General features: G+C 45.9%; 5 protein-coding genes across 5 annotated transcripts; 1 reads left to right on the top strand and 4 right to left on the bottom strand.

The window, feature by feature from the left end:
• Window positions 1-475: 475 nt before the first annotated feature.
• On the bottom strand, window positions 476-3,660 carry F4812DRAFT_442264 (uncharacterized protein). The gene is made up of 5 exons (XM_047935295.1): window positions 2,752-3,660; window positions 2,433-2,615; window positions 2,128-2,349; window positions 1,752-2,032; window positions 476-1,631 (listed from the first exon to the last, which is right to left on the bottom strand). The coding sequence occupies exons 1-5, from the start codon at window positions 3,438-3,440 to the stop codon at window positions 967-969; spliced, it is 2,040 nt and encodes a 679-aa protein (XP_047786787.1). The 5' UTR covers window positions 3,441-3,660; the 3' UTR covers window positions 476-966.
• A 259-nt stretch (window positions 3,661-3,919) lies between these two features.
• F4812DRAFT_442265 (uncharacterized protein) lies at window positions 3,920-7,674 on the bottom strand. The gene has a single exon (XM_047935296.1). The coding sequence runs from the start codon at window positions 7,210-7,212 to the stop codon at window positions 4,339-4,341; it is 2,874 nt and encodes a 957-aa protein (XP_047786788.1). The 5' UTR covers window positions 7,213-7,674; the 3' UTR covers window positions 3,920-4,338.
• Window positions 7,675-13,217: 5,543 nt separating this feature from the next.
• On the bottom strand, window positions 13,218-15,156 carry F4812DRAFT_156028 (ribonuclease T2). Its single transcript, XM_047929764.1, has 4 exons — window positions 14,500-15,156; window positions 14,275-14,409; window positions 13,331-14,148; window positions 13,218-13,255 (listed from the first exon to the last, which is right to left on the bottom strand). The coding sequence occupies exons 1-3, from the start codon at window positions 14,829-14,831 to the stop codon at window positions 13,719-13,721; spliced, it is 897 nt and encodes a 298-aa protein (XP_047786789.1). The 5' UTR covers window positions 14,832-15,156; the 3' UTR covers window positions 13,218-13,255; window positions 13,331-13,718.
• Window positions 15,157-15,368: 212 nt separating this feature from the next.
• Window positions 15,369-17,039, bottom strand: F4812DRAFT_442275 (uncharacterized protein). The gene has a single exon (XM_047935297.1). The coding sequence runs from the start codon at window positions 16,528-16,530 to the stop codon at window positions 15,694-15,696; it is 837 nt and encodes a 278-aa protein (XP_047786790.1). The 5' UTR covers window positions 16,531-17,039; the 3' UTR covers window positions 15,369-15,693.
• A 531-nt stretch (window positions 17,040-17,570) lies between these two features.
• On the top strand, window positions 17,571-18,738 carry F4812DRAFT_442276 (uncharacterized protein). The gene is made up of 3 exons (XM_047935298.1): window positions 17,571-17,692; window positions 17,748-18,103; window positions 18,200-18,738. The coding sequence occupies exons 2-3, from the start codon at window positions 17,872-17,874 to the stop codon at window positions 18,340-18,342; spliced, it is 375 nt and encodes a 124-aa protein (XP_047786791.1). The 5' UTR covers window positions 17,571-17,692; window positions 17,748-17,871; the 3' UTR covers window positions 18,343-18,738.
• The last annotated feature ends 730 nt before the right edge of the window (window positions 18,739-19,468 follow it).

Here is a 19,468-nt window from a genome sequence, read left to right on the forward strand (position 1 = left end):
TCACCTCTCCCCTTGTTGGGAATCTCCCACCATACAAAAAATTCAACCTCCTTCCTTTTTTTTTTTTCTTTTTTTTTTTTTTTTTTTTTTTTTTTTTTTTTTTTTTGGCTCTCTCATATGTCTTAGGTAAGTTCGCGATAATAACTTCAAATGGCATAACTATTGGTTGGCATTGAGCTACATACCGTAATCGTAGGATTTAGTTTCACGTACTCCTACGTACCTACAAATACGAAAATAAAATAAAATAAAATAAAGACATAGTATTTATTTGCATCGCAAATATTCAACCCCGATCTCGGTTGAAGATGCCACGTAGTTGAATTGTTAACCGCGGTTGGTTGCGACTTGCTTGTAAGTCTATTCGGAGGCAAGAAAGGCCAACCACCTATGAGATAGATTTGAAAAGTACATAGTATAATAGCACCAAGCACTCAACGTTTAGGTACTTCAATTAATTGTATTTAACTCTAGCTTGATAGGAACTATGAGACGATATCTTCCATAAAAGCTTCATAACTGGCAGGTTAACAACGTCTCGAGATGACGTTAACTTATATGTTAGGTAGGTGCCTTGTATAGCACTGTAAAGTATGAATACTTCTAACAAGATTCCCTAATGTCCATTTTACGATTGAAGATCTTCATTTATTCCTTTTAAGATTTGAGACTCCTACCTAAAGTATCTTCTATATAGTTAGTTGCTACCTAGTAGTCTGGTTTCTAACACTGCCATCATACCCTACCAAACCTGCGTATGCTTTCGGTTGAGTAGGGTCAACCTACATAAATATCCAAAAAATCGTTGCGAGCGAAGTACGTATTAAGCTCTATGTTTCGTTTCCCGTCTTTCCCTAGCCTAAACACGAACCGGACGCCAAACTTGGGGTATTCTATGCTGAAGGAATAATAGCGCGTCTCGTCTGCGCAATAATAGTAGTACACCTTATCCACGTAAGGATAAACTCAAAAGGCATATGTTAACTCCACCTCAGACAGCCACGGATCGTCGAACCACTCCAACGGCGCGAGCTCCGGAAGGACTTGCGCTTGCACTTGATACGACATTGCAGCAGTAGCGGCGACTCCCGGTCCCTCCGGAACCGCTGAGCCCACGCTCGTTCCGATGTTGGCCTGTTCCACCGTTGAACTCCAGACCGGTATCGTACTCCGGAGGGCAAGGCTAGCCCGGCTGTAATAGTCCATGTTATCAGGATCATCGTTATTATCCAGACCGCACGCGCTAGATACCTGCGCGAAATTGTTGGCCGCCTGTTCCAGTACCGCCATCATGTCAATGGAGTTCTTGACAATGCTACGATCCCATTCAGCATCATCTATTATCATTAGTCGGTAAAGAGTTTGCGCCGCCCTGCCAAACTGGAGTGTGATCGAGAAGGATATGGCAGGATATTCCGATAAATCAAATCGCAGGAAGTTTTCGAGACATGCCTTGCTTGCTTGGAGACTAGCATAATACGCGTCTATCTTGCCCAGGTCGATACCTCCGCTTCCACTATTACTCACGCCCTGTGGCCTATGAGGATGCGTTGAAAGCCACGCATTCACGTTCCAGAGAGACATATCCGCTATGGACAGCTCTGCCGAGTATAAGTGCGAATTGATGATTTCTATTACATTGTTAGTCGTGAAGAGTTCGAGAGGTTTGAATAATCGAGACGGAAGCTTGATGCGAGAAGGATAAAAAAAGAAGAGGGCATGGAGGTAGAGCTACTAAGGTAATGACTTACTATTATCTAAGAGTGAAGGTGGAAGGTTTTTTCTAATCGCGTCTAGATTGGCGCGCAATGCTTTGACGTAGATGGCGGGAGGCGCCTTTACTGCTGAGTTTCCAGCAGGTTCCGCCGTGCGCCAGGTTATTTGCGCAACATCCTCGTGTATTTTATACGTTCTGACCATTGCTACAAGGACTTCGTCGCCTATCCATTCCGGATTCGCGGCGAGCTTTTGTAGAGAATCTTCCATGTGGGCCGTCCACCTCATTGTTTGAGTTCTCAAAAAATTTGAAATGCTAAACAGGTAAAGAGTTTTAGCCTTATTTAGTACTGTGACTTACATTGCATATACTGCATGTTGGTCAAGGAGGTGTTAGGGAGATGTACATACCTAGAGCACAGAATAAAGCATGCTAAAGTAGCCCTTCTCTCTTCGTTTGTGCGAGTAGTAGATATAGGTATCTTGGGATAAGGATAGGAAGGTCTGAAGCAATGCAGATCTTTGTAAAAGTTATCCTGAGCCGGCTTGTCAAGACGTAGATCCGTCACGATAGTGACAGAAAGGTTCATATATGCGACGATATATGGCTTGCCACTGAAATGATGCATGCCCCTAGAAGCGACGTTAGAAAAGCACTGGTAGATGAAAATGAAACTCCAAAAATGGCACGCGGGAAGAGAGGTTAGGCTACATACCAACCTAGATATGCAAGAAGACCGAGTAGTAGATCCATATTTCGATCTAGGTCTACTAACATCTTCTGTGCTAGATACTCCTTGATCTTTTTACTGAAGACTGATTTTCTTGGCTGAGATTTACAGCAAATGGTCATTATATTCAGCCATAGAAAAGGCTTGGTTAGCTGCAACTGAGCAGCCCTGAAACGTCAACGTTAGCTTGGCTTAACGATTACGGTATATAAATGAAATGGTCATAGTTGCGAATCATGACTGAGTAGGTAGGTATGGGTCTAGATAAATACAACACGCATAAACAGGGGATAGATATACTAACGTGGTATCTGGCGGTAAATATACAAATGGGAAGAAGGGAAGAAATTGGTCTCGAAACACGCGCAAGGTGTCTTCAGCCTCAGCGGGCGAGAGGCCTCCATCATGAGAAGAGGCGACAGAAGGAGGAGTGGGATATGAGGCTGCAGAATAGGAAGCGGCATCAATAACAGGTGGCGGTAGTGGTAAGGTATGGCTAGCAGCAGTAGTAGTAGCAGCAGCAGCAGCAGTAGGAGTAGTAGTAGTAGCCAAGTTGTTACCATTCGGCACGACCCCTATAAGGGCGGCATTGGTAGTGGTAGCGGCATTAGCATTAGAACCAACGCTAGCGCTAGAGCTAGGAAGTCCGCTGTTGGATGTAGGCCTATAAGAGGTATCCGTACCTAACGCCGGGGGGTTAACAACGGCCTGGGCCCGAAGTATAGAAACTAAATCATCCAGCTTCTCTTCAAGATGCGCAGTCCTGTCTGTTTTTGTTTTTGATTTTGCTGCACGTTTCCGGACGCTGATGGATGGTATGCATTCTTTACCTAGCCGTTGGCATCTCTCGCAACCCGAACCTGCGCCCACACGGCTTATACATTTGCACTTAGCCTTGGAACAGTTAGTGCATGCTTGGCCGTAGGGAACCGATTTTCGAGGACCGGATGCTAAAGTCACAGCTTGTCTCGAACCAGTTGAGTCGAGGTCCATCTGGACATGTATGCCAAGTGTGACGTTGTTACTCCCCAGAGGTAGGTATCAAATAGCAGAGGCAGGGCTTCCGGAATAGATGGAAAACGATTCCCGTTGGCGGGTTTCAGGAATAGGTAGCGTATTAACGATAGTTTACTGAGCTATGAACTATGAGCGTGGTATAAAGTAGAAGGTCGCAATAATTGCAAAGTTCAAAATGAAATGGGAAGGGAAAAGAAACGGCGTTAGGAATTTACGAATCCCTAATTCCGGTTTAACTTTAACTGCTGAAGGCTTACGGATTAGTCAAGACTTGTTAAAAGCAGTTTATCTCACTAATCGCGTTGCCACATTTTTACATTTAACTAACTTAGTGCGTGGCGCAAAGTAAGATCTGCAAAGATGTCAGGTATAGTTAGGTACGAATACGGATGTACATATATGTCCGCTAACGCGATTCAAATCCCGTTCACATCAACCCCCCCTCCCCCCTTTCCCACCTAGGTACCTTTGACCGCATTTTTTATTACCTCAAAGCATATGAGCACATAAAACAAACATATTATAGTATAAACATACATCATTTCAAGTAAATATCGTTAGGTTAGAATACCGTAGATGCCAAAATCATCTGCATCTTAAGTTATGCGCGCTTGCGAAATATGTCTTACAAGATACCTTTACCTTACCTATCGGATATTCATGACACCAGAGCTAGGCTTCATACAAAAATCATCACGTCACATAAAGTTGCGCTGTTGGAACAGGTTGTAAAGTGAAAGAAAAACGCCTATCATTGCCTAATCCAATCTACTCAATCCGAATGGATGCGGCAGAAAGCACATTGCTGCAGACTCTTGAAGACAGTCCCTAATTGCGCTGACAGCACAACTAAAGCACTCCTACAACCATCTCGTCAAGGCCCGGGGCTCATCGGATCTCCGACACTACCAGTTCCAATACTACCGCTGCTAGGGCTACCCGTACCGTCGCTCATTATCTCGCCGTTGACATTTCTGCGAGGTCCAGTAGGCGTAGGGTACTCGAGGCCTGGAGACGCTCCAAGATTCCCGATGCTTCCCCTAACCGTGCTATGCCCTTCGTTGTCGGCTGTGCTGCTTTGCGTAAAGCCAGATACATCACTGAGCATCGACGAGGAACGCCCACGCGCCTTGGCCACGGGTAGTTGAACATTCAGCGCAGCAGTTCCCTGCGGCGCAAACCCCGGAGCAAGGGGGGATGGACCCCAAAGGGACGAAGTGTAAAGGCTGTTGTTCCAAGCAGCTGTGGCGTCGTACGCACCGGAGTTGGTCGCATTTGTCGTGACTTGCGGCGCCGAACCGGGAGACGAAAATGGAGCAGAAGCATCGGAGAAATCGTACGAGTTCGCATAGGCATAAGCTGCTTGCTGTGTATGGAGCGACTCTAACTGGGTTTTTAGTATCTCGTTTTCTCGCTCCTTATTATATATAGCAGCTTCGAGTTCGTTGATCTTGGCGTTGAGATCCTGTTCCACTTTTGCGATGTCGTTCTCGTACGTTTCACGCGCCTGCCGCCGCCGCTCCGCTTCGTCAAGACCGCGAGCATTAGCATCGGCGATACGTGCATGCTCACCATCGACCTTGGCAATGCGATTGCTAATTTTGTTACGCTTAGCTTGGAGGCCTGTCTTTTCCTCTTGGAGAGCCTTGATCCCGCGGTCCACGGATGCCTTGAAGCTCTTGAACGCAGCCACTGCGCCATCGTACTTGGATTTCTCATTAGTCCATGCAGACTGCTTCGCCTTCCAGACCGACTTCAAAGATTCGGGAATGGATGCAAACTCTTTTAACTCCGCCTCGAGGTTGATGACTGCCTGCTCGGCCTGTTTGTGTTGGGTAGTATTCTGCTGGATCTTCTGGCGCAACTTGTCGTCACCCGTGCCAGCTGACTGGACTGCCGCAGAGAGTTTTTCGTTATCTTTCTTCATAGCATTCGCTTTCCGATGGAACTCCTTGCGCAAAGCCTTGTGTCGGGCCTTTTCCTCCGCGAGTTTGCTTTCTGCAGCAGCAATCGACGTCTTGAGGGTTGTAATGGGCGAGTCGGGCCGAAGAGAACGCTGGCCAGCGGGTTTCGAAGTACTAGAGTCCACGTCTGTCGACCGAGCCTGAGTTGTCCTAACACTTGTCGAAAACAGAATCTCATGTGTCGTAGCACTGACGAATTCGCACTCGTAATTCGACATTGGAGTGAGCCCGTAAATGTCCCCGCTCCACCGAGTTCCCTGGCTGGCATCTGCCTCAGCATCATGAACTGGTAACATCCGAGTAGGTTGCCAAACTGCATTGTTAACTCTGACATAGAAGGGTTTGGGAATATCCATCCTCGATCCGTCTTGCGCAACCTCAGGCACGGGTGTGCTAAAGAAGTGACTAGTGCTAAAACAAACCTCGTCGCAGCCAACATACGTAATCCAGATCTGCTCAGGCTCCGTGTTGAAAGGGGCATTCCCCAAGTTATGAATGTCAGTAGCATTAGAACCTGCAGACTCTGCTGCAGCATGAGTAAGTTCGTATTCTTTCACAACAACTATCTTAGTGCTCGCTAGAGCTGCCCAGAGCGGTTGTCGATTCCGAATCTGAGCGCTTTGTTTTCTTTTCTTTTTTGTAGTTAACGCTGTTGAATTTTGAAGAGAAGCGGTATCGCTATCGGGGGTCGAAAATCCGCCGTCGTTTTCTGCGGTGTAGGATTTCCCTGCTTCAGGATCGGCGGCGTTCTGAGCAAGGACATCGCGCCTTTCCCGCCTCAGATACCAATCGCGTATGTACTTAACCAGCCCCTGCGTCAAAATGTGAATTGCCAATATGCTCTTAATCCAACCGAACCATCCTGTCTGGACCTTGTCATAACCGCGTATGGACTCTAGAGATTCGAGCGGATCATCCAGATCAGGCATCATGAATCGGCTCGAACCAAGGAGGTACCCTATAGGGGAGTACTTCATCTTCGTATGGCGCAGGATGTGAGATAGCAGGATCATACTTAAGCAGATAAGAGTATTTTTCATGGAGCCGCCGTCTCTTGAACTGGAACCGCCGCCCAACCCCAAAGCAATAACCATCTGTGCCAGGTCGAGAATGACATGCTGAATCGGACCCCATAGGAACAGCCAAATCAAGAGCACAATCCCATCGACGCAGATGACGGTTGCCAAAGAAGGAGCACCTAGATTCCATTCAAATACGTCGCTGAATGTCAGGCCGTTGCTGGTCACGAAAGTAAGCAGGGTGAAAAGCACGTAGATGCAAGACAAAGCCAGTGGAGGAATTTGCATCAAGATGATAAGGATAGCAATAGTGTCTTGCAAGGGGCACGACCGAAGTACGGTCAAAGCGAAGTCGACACCAAGTGGGCCGGGATCACGATGAACATTTGAATTTTTCGTGGCGTTAACATCGATTCGGCGGTGGTTCTCCTCGATAGTTCCGACTTGAGAGTTATACGATTCCGAAGAGGAGGACTCGGAATAGCCACCAAGCGAGCTCCTTCTAAGCGACTCGGTAATCCTGTTTTCTACGGGCATTTCGAGTGGTTGCTTGGAGTAGCCGTTCGCACAGGGGGGTGGTGTTGGTGGGACAGGGGGTACAGCCGCATCGTCGTCAGGCTGCTTCGCGATTCCATTCATATGGCCCAGGCTCTTCTGCTTAGAAACGCGCTTCCCTGGGCCTACCAAGCCATTCTCGTGCTGTCTGGTATCTCGAGGGATCGAAGCACCGTGCTGTCGCTTTACCGATGCTGAAGCGCGAGGCATACGCTCGCGTACTGCTGACCCGACCCGAAAGCTTGTTCCGAGCCAGCCAGTCAACCGAGGGCGACGACACCTATTTCTCTTTCCTCCGTTGTTTGAAGCGAAAAAATTCGAACGGAGGATAGGGACGAGGTGAGGTTAAACGTTACCGACCGTTCCAGAGCAGTAGTCATAGGAAATTCTTCCGGGGGGGAGGCGAAAAAGAAAAAAAAAGGAATAATTAGAGGTTAAGAAGGCTGATGCCTTCATGCGCTATAGTTTAGATAGGTAGTTATCCCAACAGTTAAACGTGAAATAATTGTAACTGGGTTGGATTGAAGTGAGAAATTTTTTTAGTAAAAAAAAAAAAAAAATGTATCGTTTCGCTACTCAACACGGCCCACGGGTAGACTACCGAAAACTGTAGGCTGGGTGTGAGATGTGGGAGATCGTGGGATTGGATTTAGTTAGGACGGGAAACGCTTGGTGGGAGAAAAGGAACAAAAACGCAATACGACGGTGCAGTGTGAACGAAAGCATCTATGGGATCTAATGTACCTAATGTACCTACCTATTGTACCGCCAGAACCTGCGATCGACCAAGTGGGTTTCCTTGTAAAGTACCCTAAGTACAAGAACAGGGGTCCCACATACTCTGTGTGCGAATAGAAATGAGGCCACAATCCAAGTACAGTACAATACAATAGCCGGAAAGGCGCGGTACAGTATAAAGGTACAGTATGTACCTAGTCCGCTGGTCCATGTACCTAATATAAAGAATGGTACCTGCCTTGCCCGCTTTGCCTGCCAGGCCGGCCAGGGTGCCTCGTTTTGCTGAAGGCTGGCAAAGCAGGGCAAGTCGGGTAGGTACAGTACGCTAAACGTTAGAACGTTGAAGCACTGGACACATGCATCTCTCTACCGTTCTACAGCCTACAGGTATTGTACCTAGGTACCTAAGGTATGGGAAAGGTACAGCACAATTTTAACCCCGATATTCTATTTCGGGCCAACCGGGCGCTTCAGACCAACCTAATTCTTACATAGTATCAACTCCCGTTAGCTCATATAAGACCCACGAAATCTCATTTCCAACAAGAAGCCTATTCAAATTTGCGAACAAAATGCACTCAGGGAAGTACCTAATGTATAAAATACCAAATCATATGAAGTACCTCTACTAGACGCTTTAACAAAAAATATTATATAGTGCCTGATTGGGTTATCTCTTAATACCGAGCCAGCCATCCAACCGACCCGGCTTACACTAGACCTTACACAGCAATTCGGTTCATGATAGTTCATACGTTATGTTTTTCATACCTTGATACCACCCTCTGGATTTTCTCGCCAAACCTCAAACAAACTTATTTGAAAGTCGTCCTATTATCAGCTGCACTAAACTACCTAGGTAGATGCCTAGTCCAGCTAAGTGTCGTGCATACATGCATACCTACCTCTTAGGTACATCTACATAGTACGCTATGGATATCAGCTGCTGCAATGCTGCAATGCTGACATCCTGACATCCGTTGGTAGTCCTCCTGGTGCAGGTGGCTTTACGCGTCAATATTGCTTACCTCAGTTGTGTTTAAGGTTGTCGATAAAGATAGTATCATTAGGTACTAATGGAACCCATAAAGTCAACCACTGATCCTTAGGGATTGGGAATCCCTCAATTTGAAGATCTCTTAAGCACTTGGCAGCCTGCCCCCAAATTGCTTGGCGCAAACATCAGGAGCGCGGCTTGGAACGAATGACTTTGGCTTATTAGATTTTTAACAATTACATACCACATCACATCGCGTCTCTTATAAACCCACTGTTTCGCGTGGTTTCTAGGCATCAACATTCGGTATGCTTGTCGTTGACTCCAAGAGCCGTGGAAAACCAAGGACGCGCCATCTTCATTATAATACCTCATAGTTGCCAGTCTTACCGTCGGGAACTTTTCACAGTTTGGTTGCCAATTATAACACCTAGCTTTGGAAGTTATAGCCAATGCAAAAGCCCGGTACGGCCAGCTTAGGTAGCCGACATCATTACCTAAAGCATGGGGCTGCAAGAGTCGGCATTAAGGCCGCGGGGTGGCGGACTACTCGCCAATGATTCCTTTCCCTGACTCGATAATCGATTTCAGAGAGAAGCAATTAATATACTACTACGTCTAATCATCCTAGCCACCGACAAGTTCAACCGACTAGTAAATGTGTCAGTCCGGTCAGTATGGTACTAGGTATAGGAGATTCATATTTTCTTCTTGGTTTGCCCCTCTCTCACGAGATCCCAAAATCTTGAACGAACCCCACAATATGGAGACGCTTGCGAGAAAATATTTACGGGTGCCGCCATTATCGACGTCTAGAACTCGTACAGCTTAGTGGACGAGCCCATCCGTACGGACTACTACTGTACAGTATAACACACTTTAAGGCAATCCACCGATACACCAGAAGTGCGACCCGTATAGTGTGGCACGCTTCATCATATGCACGTTTGATGAGCAGGGTTCCCTTAACGTAACGCTCATGACTGCACACCATGAAGTCTTCAATAAGGTATGTAACCTTATCCGAACATTCAACTTGCATCTCGAACTACACCTCCCAGAGGCATGTCGATAGGACCACTAGGTACAACCGTTACCTAGTGATCCAACCAGAACGGGATACTCAATACGTACAATACAATACAACCCCTACTACAACATATAGCGTTGCAAGAACTTCAACGCGGGGCTGTCCCTTAAATGTCTTGACGATCGTCGATGTAACTTGGTAAGGTTCATTTGGACTGGGCGCCCTCATCCTTCCACTCCAGGTAACTGCAGGTAACATGAAATACCGACCCGTTACTGGCTAGGGCTAGAATCTAGCAGCCAATTCCAGGGTAAGCAACGGCATTGTATGTGGAGTAGGGCGGAGTCAGCAAAAAGTCATGCAGCGTTTCTGCAGGCTCTGCAGCCAGTGAGTGAACAGCAAGCTTGAGCCTACGCTGTTGATCATTCCTCGTGAAGAGGACTACCTAGGGTACTAACCTCTCTTAAGCCGTATATTTTTATTTTATATCCCACTAGCAGGAAAACTGTTAATACATCGGCTCATTCATATAAACGCCGAAGCATGAAGTATAGCACTAATCTTGCTAGACTTGAGACGAATTTACTTTTAGACCTTTTATTTAATTTTCCTTGGAAGGCGAAGTTGAAGATTTACCTCATATTTACTTAAGATAACTAACAAACATACCTTAGGTATACTATACTACTACGTCCGTCAGTTATCGTTGCTGAGTTGTTGCCAAAAAGCACGCGATTTCTTACCTCAAAGACTTTTATGACTGGTCGAAATGAAATACTATAGTAGGTAAAGGGGTCACAACGCGGGAACGCAGTCAACCAATCTCATAACAGCTTCTCTACCAAAATGTTTCACCAGCAAACCGTCGATCAATAAAACATCGCGCCCCCACACCACCAACTCATAAAAAGGGCTAGCGAGGAAAAGGTGCCAATAATCAATTTGGTGGCGCTCTGTCGGCATTTGAGCGGTGCGCTCCCGAAAAAGAAAATGATGTCTTCCCGCTTCTGCTACACCCCATGATGTAGTCGTGCTTCCAAGTCACATATTATCGCACGAGAGTTAAGCTTAACTGAGGCATACTATCCCCAGTTCGTTCGAGCTTATAGTCTACCCTGTCTACTACTACTGCATACCAGGTAGGTACCCATTCAGGGCGGTTAAACTAGAAGAGACTAGTATATAAGGTAGGTAGTATTGTGAAGATTTTGTTGCACTATTTTCCCGCACATCGCAACGCTCATGGTATCGCGATGTCCATGCTGATGTTGCATGTCGATAGATGGATGGATGTCGACGTAAATGTAGATGTAAATGTCGATGTAATGTACTCCTCACCGCCTATCCAATAGCCCCCTCCTTCCATCCAAGTATATTAACTCTCGTAAGATATCAACCACCAACACATAGCTTTGCAAGCATCATCAACGTCTCTGTCTTTTTATCTGCAACATGGTACGATTTCAAGTTTCCATGGCGCATGAATTCACGGAATTAATATATTCATACCTAAAGCTGTTGTCTCTGCGCATCACGTCGTAGCGAACAATGTTTCAATGCACGTGGATATAAACGCATGCCGCCCGGCTGTCTCGTCACATACCTAATGTTTCTGAGAACTGATGATTTTCTTTTCTTTTATTTTTTCTTTCTTTTTTTTTTAAAAAAAAACAAGAGGAAGAACGATATGTATGACTCCTTCAACTCATCCCTCTTTAAAGAATAAAAATTTTCACATGCCTCTTCGAGACATGGCTAGACCATACGCCCGCAAACAATATAAAAACCCTTTCTTAGGGTCGAGAGAGCCTCACGAACGAGCGGCCCAGCAAACCCAATCTTTACTCAGATAGGCAGGTGATTGCTCCATATAGGAGCGCTACCTCCAGTGTATGGATCCCCCTCCATCTAACCAGGTAGGTATAATACCTAGGTACCTAGGGTATCTAAATAGCCTAGATAGTAGGTTAATAAGTTAGGTCACGACGGACACGAGGTTTTGCGAACGGGGTAGGTAGGTACCTAGCTAAGGGAGGTGTGGCTTGCATCTGAAAGCCTACAACTCCCCTAACCTATGTCCCTCCCCCTCCTCTGACTCCCGCGTCGTGTTTGCTCCGCTCAAGTAGGCAGGTAGGTAACGCAGGAAGCTTTATTCGACGTCCGTGTCGATGCGGGGATTAAGCCGCAATTTAAGATGACGTAGATAGGTAGGTTAGGTAGGTTAGGTATACATAGGTCGACTATAAAGCGAATTCGATATAGCGCGAAGAGAGAAGAACAAAAGTTTTCTGTAAAGTTGACCCCTCAATTATGGCATCTACCTACCTCCTATAATACTTCATTATTAGGTCCCTGATATTTCAATATAGCCTCACAGGAAGCTCAGCTAATATCGATGCTATGAACGATCGCGTAGCACCTCAGATTTAAGAAGATCAGAAGGTAAAGCAGATCTGACATTGTCTATGACACTGCGTTGGGTTGACGTGAAGTTCTGAAACAACATGTTAATGTTATAGAGCTCATCACCGGGGTATAGACTCTGTTGTGCGTTCTCGACAACTATTTGAGGGGCCCGAGGTTTTTTATTAATGTAAGAATGGAAAAAATATGTTCTATCATCCATGACCTAATGCTCATATAGGTATTTTCTCGCCTCGTAAGCGGCTACCCTAGTAGGTTGTTAAGTTGACCTCGGCATGCAACCGTATTAAGGGGTGGAAGAATGGGTCGTCGCGAATTGTCTACCTAGCCTAACCTACCTGTATCCACAGCAGCCTTGACCGATGACTAGGAGAAAATAACAATTGGGTATGGAGAGAGCTGTATGTCTAATGACTCGAATCCCCCTTTTTTAGACTTTCGACGTGCATCTTCCCCTAACTAAACCTTGCTTATGGGTGAGAGCGAGATAGCCCATCCAAGACAAAGAGTTATTAGTTTCGGCATGTCGGATGAGGATCGGGATACTATCTATCGAAGAGGGATATGAAGACCAACGAGGGAAGAATACAGTTGAATATATAGGACTTATGGTGTCCAACTCGTGAATTTCAAGACTAAAGATTGTAGAGTCGTCCCTTTGCGCTCAGAGTAGCCTCGCAGGTGTTCCCCTGAAGTAAACACGCAAGCGGACCGCGGTTAACGTTAGGTAAACTTCAAATAGTAAATGCATTCTATCATATTATCTTTCCTTAGCAGTCATTGCTTTATGCTTGTCCACAGCGTGCCGTATAATCGGAAAGATATGTACCTATGAACCAAAGCTAAAACATCAGAACTAGAACTTTCAACTTGGCCAAGTAGTTGGATAGTAGATGACACCAACGTATATGATAACATAGATACTATCCATCATGAGGTCTGGCATAGCAATGGCCCAGGATGCCTAATCTAAAGAAGCTATAGCCTTGAAGCCGAGCGATGCACTTCTATGGCATAATAAGATAAGTCACGATGGTCTTATATAGCAACGCGTTCTAGAGCACCTGCAGCATTCATAGTCAAGCCATTAGCACTTATATAATGTTCAATAGAGTAACCGCCTAGAGCTAAGTACGGACCTTAAACTATGCGCGGGCTTGGGAGGTCTCGGCGACTTCTAGCAAGGTGACAAGGTTTAGCTGTGTTTAAGTTCGAATAGCTCTTCCGCTTGGGAGACGGGTATAGGGACCACACAAGACTTGATACAATCCACGTCTATTGAGCCCTTTTGGCGGTGAGACTAGCTGTGTCGAATATATTCGAAATGAATTGCATGCCTATGTTTAACCTATGAACATAACCCGCATAACGTAAGGCTAAGGATATTGGACCAACTTCATGTAACTACCCCATATTATCCAAAACATGTCTGTATGTCTAGACCCCAAACGCCGAACTCAAAACTATGCATAGACAATTATTCAAAATAACTAGATGATGATGTAGTGTAGCCTAGGTAGGTACACTTCACCTATGGCGCTTAGGCAGATATCTCACATGAGCCGCGCAGTTCCCCTCGCTGCCCTTGAAGCTATCCTTAGCCGGGACGAAGTCGCCGCTCTGCAAGCTGCCCTTGACGAAGTACACGTACCAGGCCTCGTGGAGGACGTTGTGGTGCCTGCCCGTGCACTTGAGGATGACTTTCCCGCCGCTGAAGCCCTCGAGCGTGGACTGGATCTGGGCCAAAGGGTACGTCTTCTTGTAGTCGGGCTCGACGCCGACGCTCGCCAGCGCCCGGTAGGTGTCGAGCATCTTGAACAGGCTGAACGCGCGCACGAAGTAGTCGACGACCTCGAGGCCCGGCGCGTAGTCGTCGCCGTAGCAGCTCGGCGCCAGCGTGTTGATGCACGTGGCGTGCTTGTTGTACTCGTGCGCCCACAGGTGGTCGTTCGTGCCGCTTTTCATCTAACGTCAGCAAACATTGTTGTTTCTTTTCTAATGCGCTAGGTACCTAAGGTACCTGTTACGGGATGGTTTCGACTCATCGTAGGGTTAGGTATATTCTGTGTTCTGGAAGACGTACTAGTTGGCAATCCAATAACGATTCATATCCTCGAGCAGGTCGGCCTGGTCGTAGTGCTCTAGCACCTTGCTGATGTTGTTAAACTGGGGCGCCATCCCACAGAATTGGTCGTAGGATCCGTCGCAGAGATCCGGCCTGCGATAAGAAAAGAACAGGAGTCATTAGCTGGCCGCAACACACACGGTAAATATCCGACGAAGAGAGAGAGATGGAGTATCAGCTAACCATAGTCCATGTAATGTCCAGTCCTCTTCGCTCCCTCCAACGTGGGCCTTCTCGTCCCAGAACTGCGTGAGTAGTAGACGTCCGCCGGGATGGATAAAGCAGCAAGAATCGGCAACGGAAGTGTTGTGACAGCTTATGGGTCCATTGATAGGACAGGTTGGGGTGCCTGTTAGAGGATCGTAAGGTGTGACGGAACTGTCGGTATGGATAGGAACTTGCGGGCTAAGAATCGCCAACGGGTTCGGAATGTTTGGAATATTAAGCGGAAACTGGGAGACGAAGTTGTTCGCATAAGCGAATATAGAGCGCAGAGATGTGGTAGACGGCGCCATATTTTAGGAAAAGGCCGTGATAGAGCTATTGACGGTAATGGGGATGAAAGGTAAGATGATGAAGAGATATCATTAGGTCTGTTTAGGTATTTATGGAATAGGAGTGAGAATGAGGATGGGGATGGGAATGGGAATGATGCTCAAGGTTACCAAGTAGGTATAGGTAGGTCTAGGTACTGAAGGGGTCTTACAAGGTATCAGGTAGGTACGCCATGTCAGGTAGGTGGTTATCAACCTTATCGCGTTTAAGAACAAGACAAGAGGAGTGGGCACTGGGCTGCTCTGACGTTGATGGTGGGGCTACCTGGCGGGTTTAATGGTAAGCCATAACACTTTATTGGCTTAACTTTACCTTGTAATCCACAGCCCTACAAGACGACCCCTGATCCCCTGATGCTAGATGTACAAGATGTACCATACCCCCGGATTTAATCTGAAGCTTCGCGTCACGTTCTAGGTAGGTGACACACTATTGGAGCTTGCCATGGTCACGAGAGGTCACAATGCGGGCATAAGCCCAGGTTGGTATCATGGTAATTCTGAGTCAAGCACCTCATCGTTGTGATTAACAGGCTTGGAAGTAAATTACCTTAGGTACCTAGGTACTTAGTATGAATTATTAGGTTTGGTGTTCAACGAGCTTGTTGAACTTGAGGTTAACTAATGCAACAAAAGATGCGAGGGTACAAAGAAATCCTGCTGAGTCCCTAAGGATACCTTATCCTATAGGTCCGGGTATCACACCATGGTCAATATCGTCAACCTAAACGCCAATAACTTGTATGCCTAGGACTTTGATTAAAAAAAAACAAGAAGGGAATCCAAATAATGCTTTGCCATGCTATAATGCATCAATCAACAATCAAACTGCTTCCCAATCCATCGCATCCACGATAAACTCCCAGTCTTTCTCTCCCGTGTCGCTAGAGGTATTCATGGGTTTGCCTTCGCGCGCAACAACATATTCGACGGTGAAAGCATGAGCGCGCTCGATCGCCGCGAGAATAGTCTGCACGATAAGCTCAAGATTATAGGCCGAGAGCGGCGCGGGCGGAGGCGACGCTGGGTCTGCCTCGTCAATATTCTTCCAGCGGTTGCGGAGGTCTTTAGCTTGCATTAACTGCTTCCGGACTTCAGTAACCCCAAAGATGGCACTGAGCGGGTTCCTTGGATCTTCGAGCGCCCTGAGGACGTTTGCGTGGTACTGATGCTGACCGCTCTCCGAGCTGCCGTATAGTGTGAAAACGCCGTTAATTACAGCACCATGATTCTTCACCATGATTCCGAAGATGCCCATCAAGCGGACTAGGGCTCGCTCGATAAGCATGTAAAATTCGTGGAAGTCCAACTTGAATTGTATCTCGCAAGCTTCGACTTGTGCCAGTGGCTTGTCGGCACTATCTATAGCCATGCGGTATCCCTCCTTAAGGAATGGCATTTTCCAGTTGAGACGAGCCACGATTTTGAGGAATCGTGAAAGTTCGTATTCAGGTGGAGGTGGGTCTTCGGTCGAGTCGCGTGGGGTAAAGGAAGTGTCGGATCTCGATCTCGGGGCCGATCTTGTCGAGGGCGTCGAGGGCGGCAGACTTGACGAGCTTCGCGAAGAACGGCGGCGGCGGTTACCGTGTGACTTGTTTATGCGATAGTTGCTCGGGGCCGATGCCGATGCCCAACGGGATGCTTCTAATCCGCCAGGCATTGTGGCTAACGTCTTGCTCGATCGGTCGGAAAGATATGACTGCGAAGTAAGAATGTCGAATTGCCGATATGGTACATTCTAAGGGGAAACTAGGAGAGAGAGAGGGAGAATAAAAATGAGAAAAAAGAGCGGCGGACAAGGAGACTTGAGATTTGTCTCCTCCAAGGAGTAAAAGTTGAGTTGATGATACTACAGAGTTAATGTTGATGAATGTCGGTGATTTACAGGTTTGCGAAAAGCTTAGGTACAAGTACCAACCTCTAGGCAGGATCTAATTCATGCACCTGTAATAGCATCTGTAGCACCTGTAGCAGCTTCAACACGCCGGGAGAACAAATTGGCGGCAGGAAAGAGCTAGGATCGGGAAATTGCACTAAATGGGTAGTAGCAACAACGTTGACATTTGACATCATTGGTACCTGAATTAGGTTACATCACATCCGTCACGTCCACTTACATCGCATCGCATCACATCACCAATTTTACATATAAAACAAGAACAAGCTAACAAAGAGATTGATTGTTTCGATCTGTTGCAAAGTCTGTAATAATTCTATATAATCAATTCACGTCTAATTTTTAACATTGTCATTAATGTTAATTTATAACAGATTGTAATAGATTGTTAACTTACCAAACATTTGGATCAGAGACTTCTTACTCAGATCGCAAGTCTAAAGATTTAATTACTCTTAAAGACCTAGGCAACTTTTTATGTTTTGCATATCGTACCTACCTAACCTACCTATGTTTGGACTGACTCAAGCTCTGGCAAATGGTCCATATTTGCTTAGACCATCACGTCATGCGAGTAGGCAATCTCTATTCAGATATTTGACTCTTTAACTTTGCTGAGCTGATGTTTTTCATAGGACAAGAACTTTAATAGTACTATTTCCAATTCCCCGGGGCCTCGCCCTGTAGCTCATTACCTAAGATACCTATAGAGATATTTACTTGGTACCTCTAAGATACCTTATACTACTACATCAGTAAGTTCACTTACATAGGTACGATACATAGGTAGGTACCTAAGGTATCTATACCTACACCTGCGTACCTTACCTACAAGGACAGTTACTCGAGCATGACGGAATCATGAGCATACACAGCTATTACGACTAGGTCAGCTATTTTTCAAGGCCCATGATGGCTTGTAGAAGTTCGTCATCCCTAACACCTGGAAGCTCTATGATATAGGCTGACATTTATTCTAGAGTCTGTCACTCTTCATAATAAATTCACGAAATCTCTCCGGACAAGATAGAGTTGAGCATATATATCTACAAATCAGTATCCAAGACAGCCATCTTAAATACCATTCAAGATTGCTATTTTACAATGCGTTCCGCTTCCGTTGTCGCTGGCATGGCTGCTCTCACAGCTACTGCTCAAGGAGGGCCCCTTCCAAGATCTGACCCCTACGTGGGCGATATGAGGACGTTCTCTACGGTAGGCTGTTTGGCCAACAACCAAGGAGTTAGTACCGTTACAGAGTCGATGACTGGTGCTTGCCAACGACAAGCTGACCCTTTCAGTTCCATGTACCTCTACATGAATAGCGGATGGGTTTGTAAGTTAATATTCTTCCCTACTTGGATTCAGGCGCCGTCATATCAACAGCTATAGACGAAGTCAATGACCACGGTTACTAACAAGTCTTACCTAGTCCGCGCCCACGGCGACCCAGAATGTAAGGACGAGGGAAACGTCATTTTAACAAGCGTTGTTGGACGCCCTTTCGTCTGTAACAATCACACCAGTGCGTGGACTGCCTACCTGGTCAGCCCTCTTAACCTTGGCAAGGCCTAACAGCTGTACTCTCGACTGAGAGGCAACTTATAAACTCTTGAATCAACCGATGAAGTATATGGTATACGGCCACGGGGAGTAAGGGTCTTTACGTCGTATTTAATAACGGATCTAATTTAAGCGGCAAATTGATATGGATTGAATACAGGGCATTCTTCGCAGTCCATCTTTATATGATATTTATTGGGTATTGGGCATTGGATACTATAAGTGGCAATATCACTCATAGGTCAGATAGACTGTAATAGCAAGTGTGTTAATGAGAAATACACTTTTGGCTCAGCGGTTTGTATCTGTCAGATACCTTATAGGAAACATCACGGATTTATATTTTATTATGCCGTATATGTAATACAGTTTACACAGACCGATCTTAAGACGATTTTATTATTTGCCGTTTTACTTACCAATGCGCTGCTCGGTCTTATCAGCTTCGCTTCGTTGTTGTTGCATCGGATGGAAGCGATCTGAGTATCCTTCCCTAAAAGAATTATTCTGGGAGGTTTGCCTAGTAACTAAAATCATTATTGAGCTATACAAACGGCAAGAAAAAAATCAGAATAAGACAACCTTGAGTTGTTATCAAGAGTCAATCAATCAATATTAGACTGTTTCGACCCAAATCTGACACATAACGTGTGTGCCTAACTTACCTGAGGTAGTTCAAGGAAGTATTAGTTAGCTATCTCAGGTAACCTGGCGCTGCAGCCAAGCAAAACCGGGAAACCATTTACGGAAACAAGTTGATGGGTTGCTAGTCGTACTAACACAAGACATAATAGCATCATGTACTCAAAGTAGGAGCATCTCACTTTAGATAGTTGCATAATCCCTCAAATCCAGACGATTCAGAAAAGCAGCACACGTCTTGAATCAACTTAGCTATAGGTATTACTTGGAGCTATGCGGATGTCTCAACTTTTACCATCTTCGCAAGTGATGTATGGCCACAACGCACCTCTGACACCATAAGTAGATACTCGATCACATATCTCCAGATGCCTTACACTATTGATACTATTGATGTAGGACATAAATCTCAATCAACGGGAATTCAACTTCATAAGGTATTAGTCGGGCTCCTTGGTTAGATAGGAGGTACCTAACCTAATCTGACTGAGGGTTT

This window comes from Daldinia caldariorum (genome assembly GCF_022478825.1).
Source record: "Daldinia caldariorum strain CBS 122874 unplaced genomic scaffold F4812scaffold_19, whole genome shotgun sequence".
NCBI lineage: Eukaryota > Fungi > Ascomycota > Sordariomycetes > Xylariales > Hypoxylaceae > Daldinia > Daldinia caldariorum.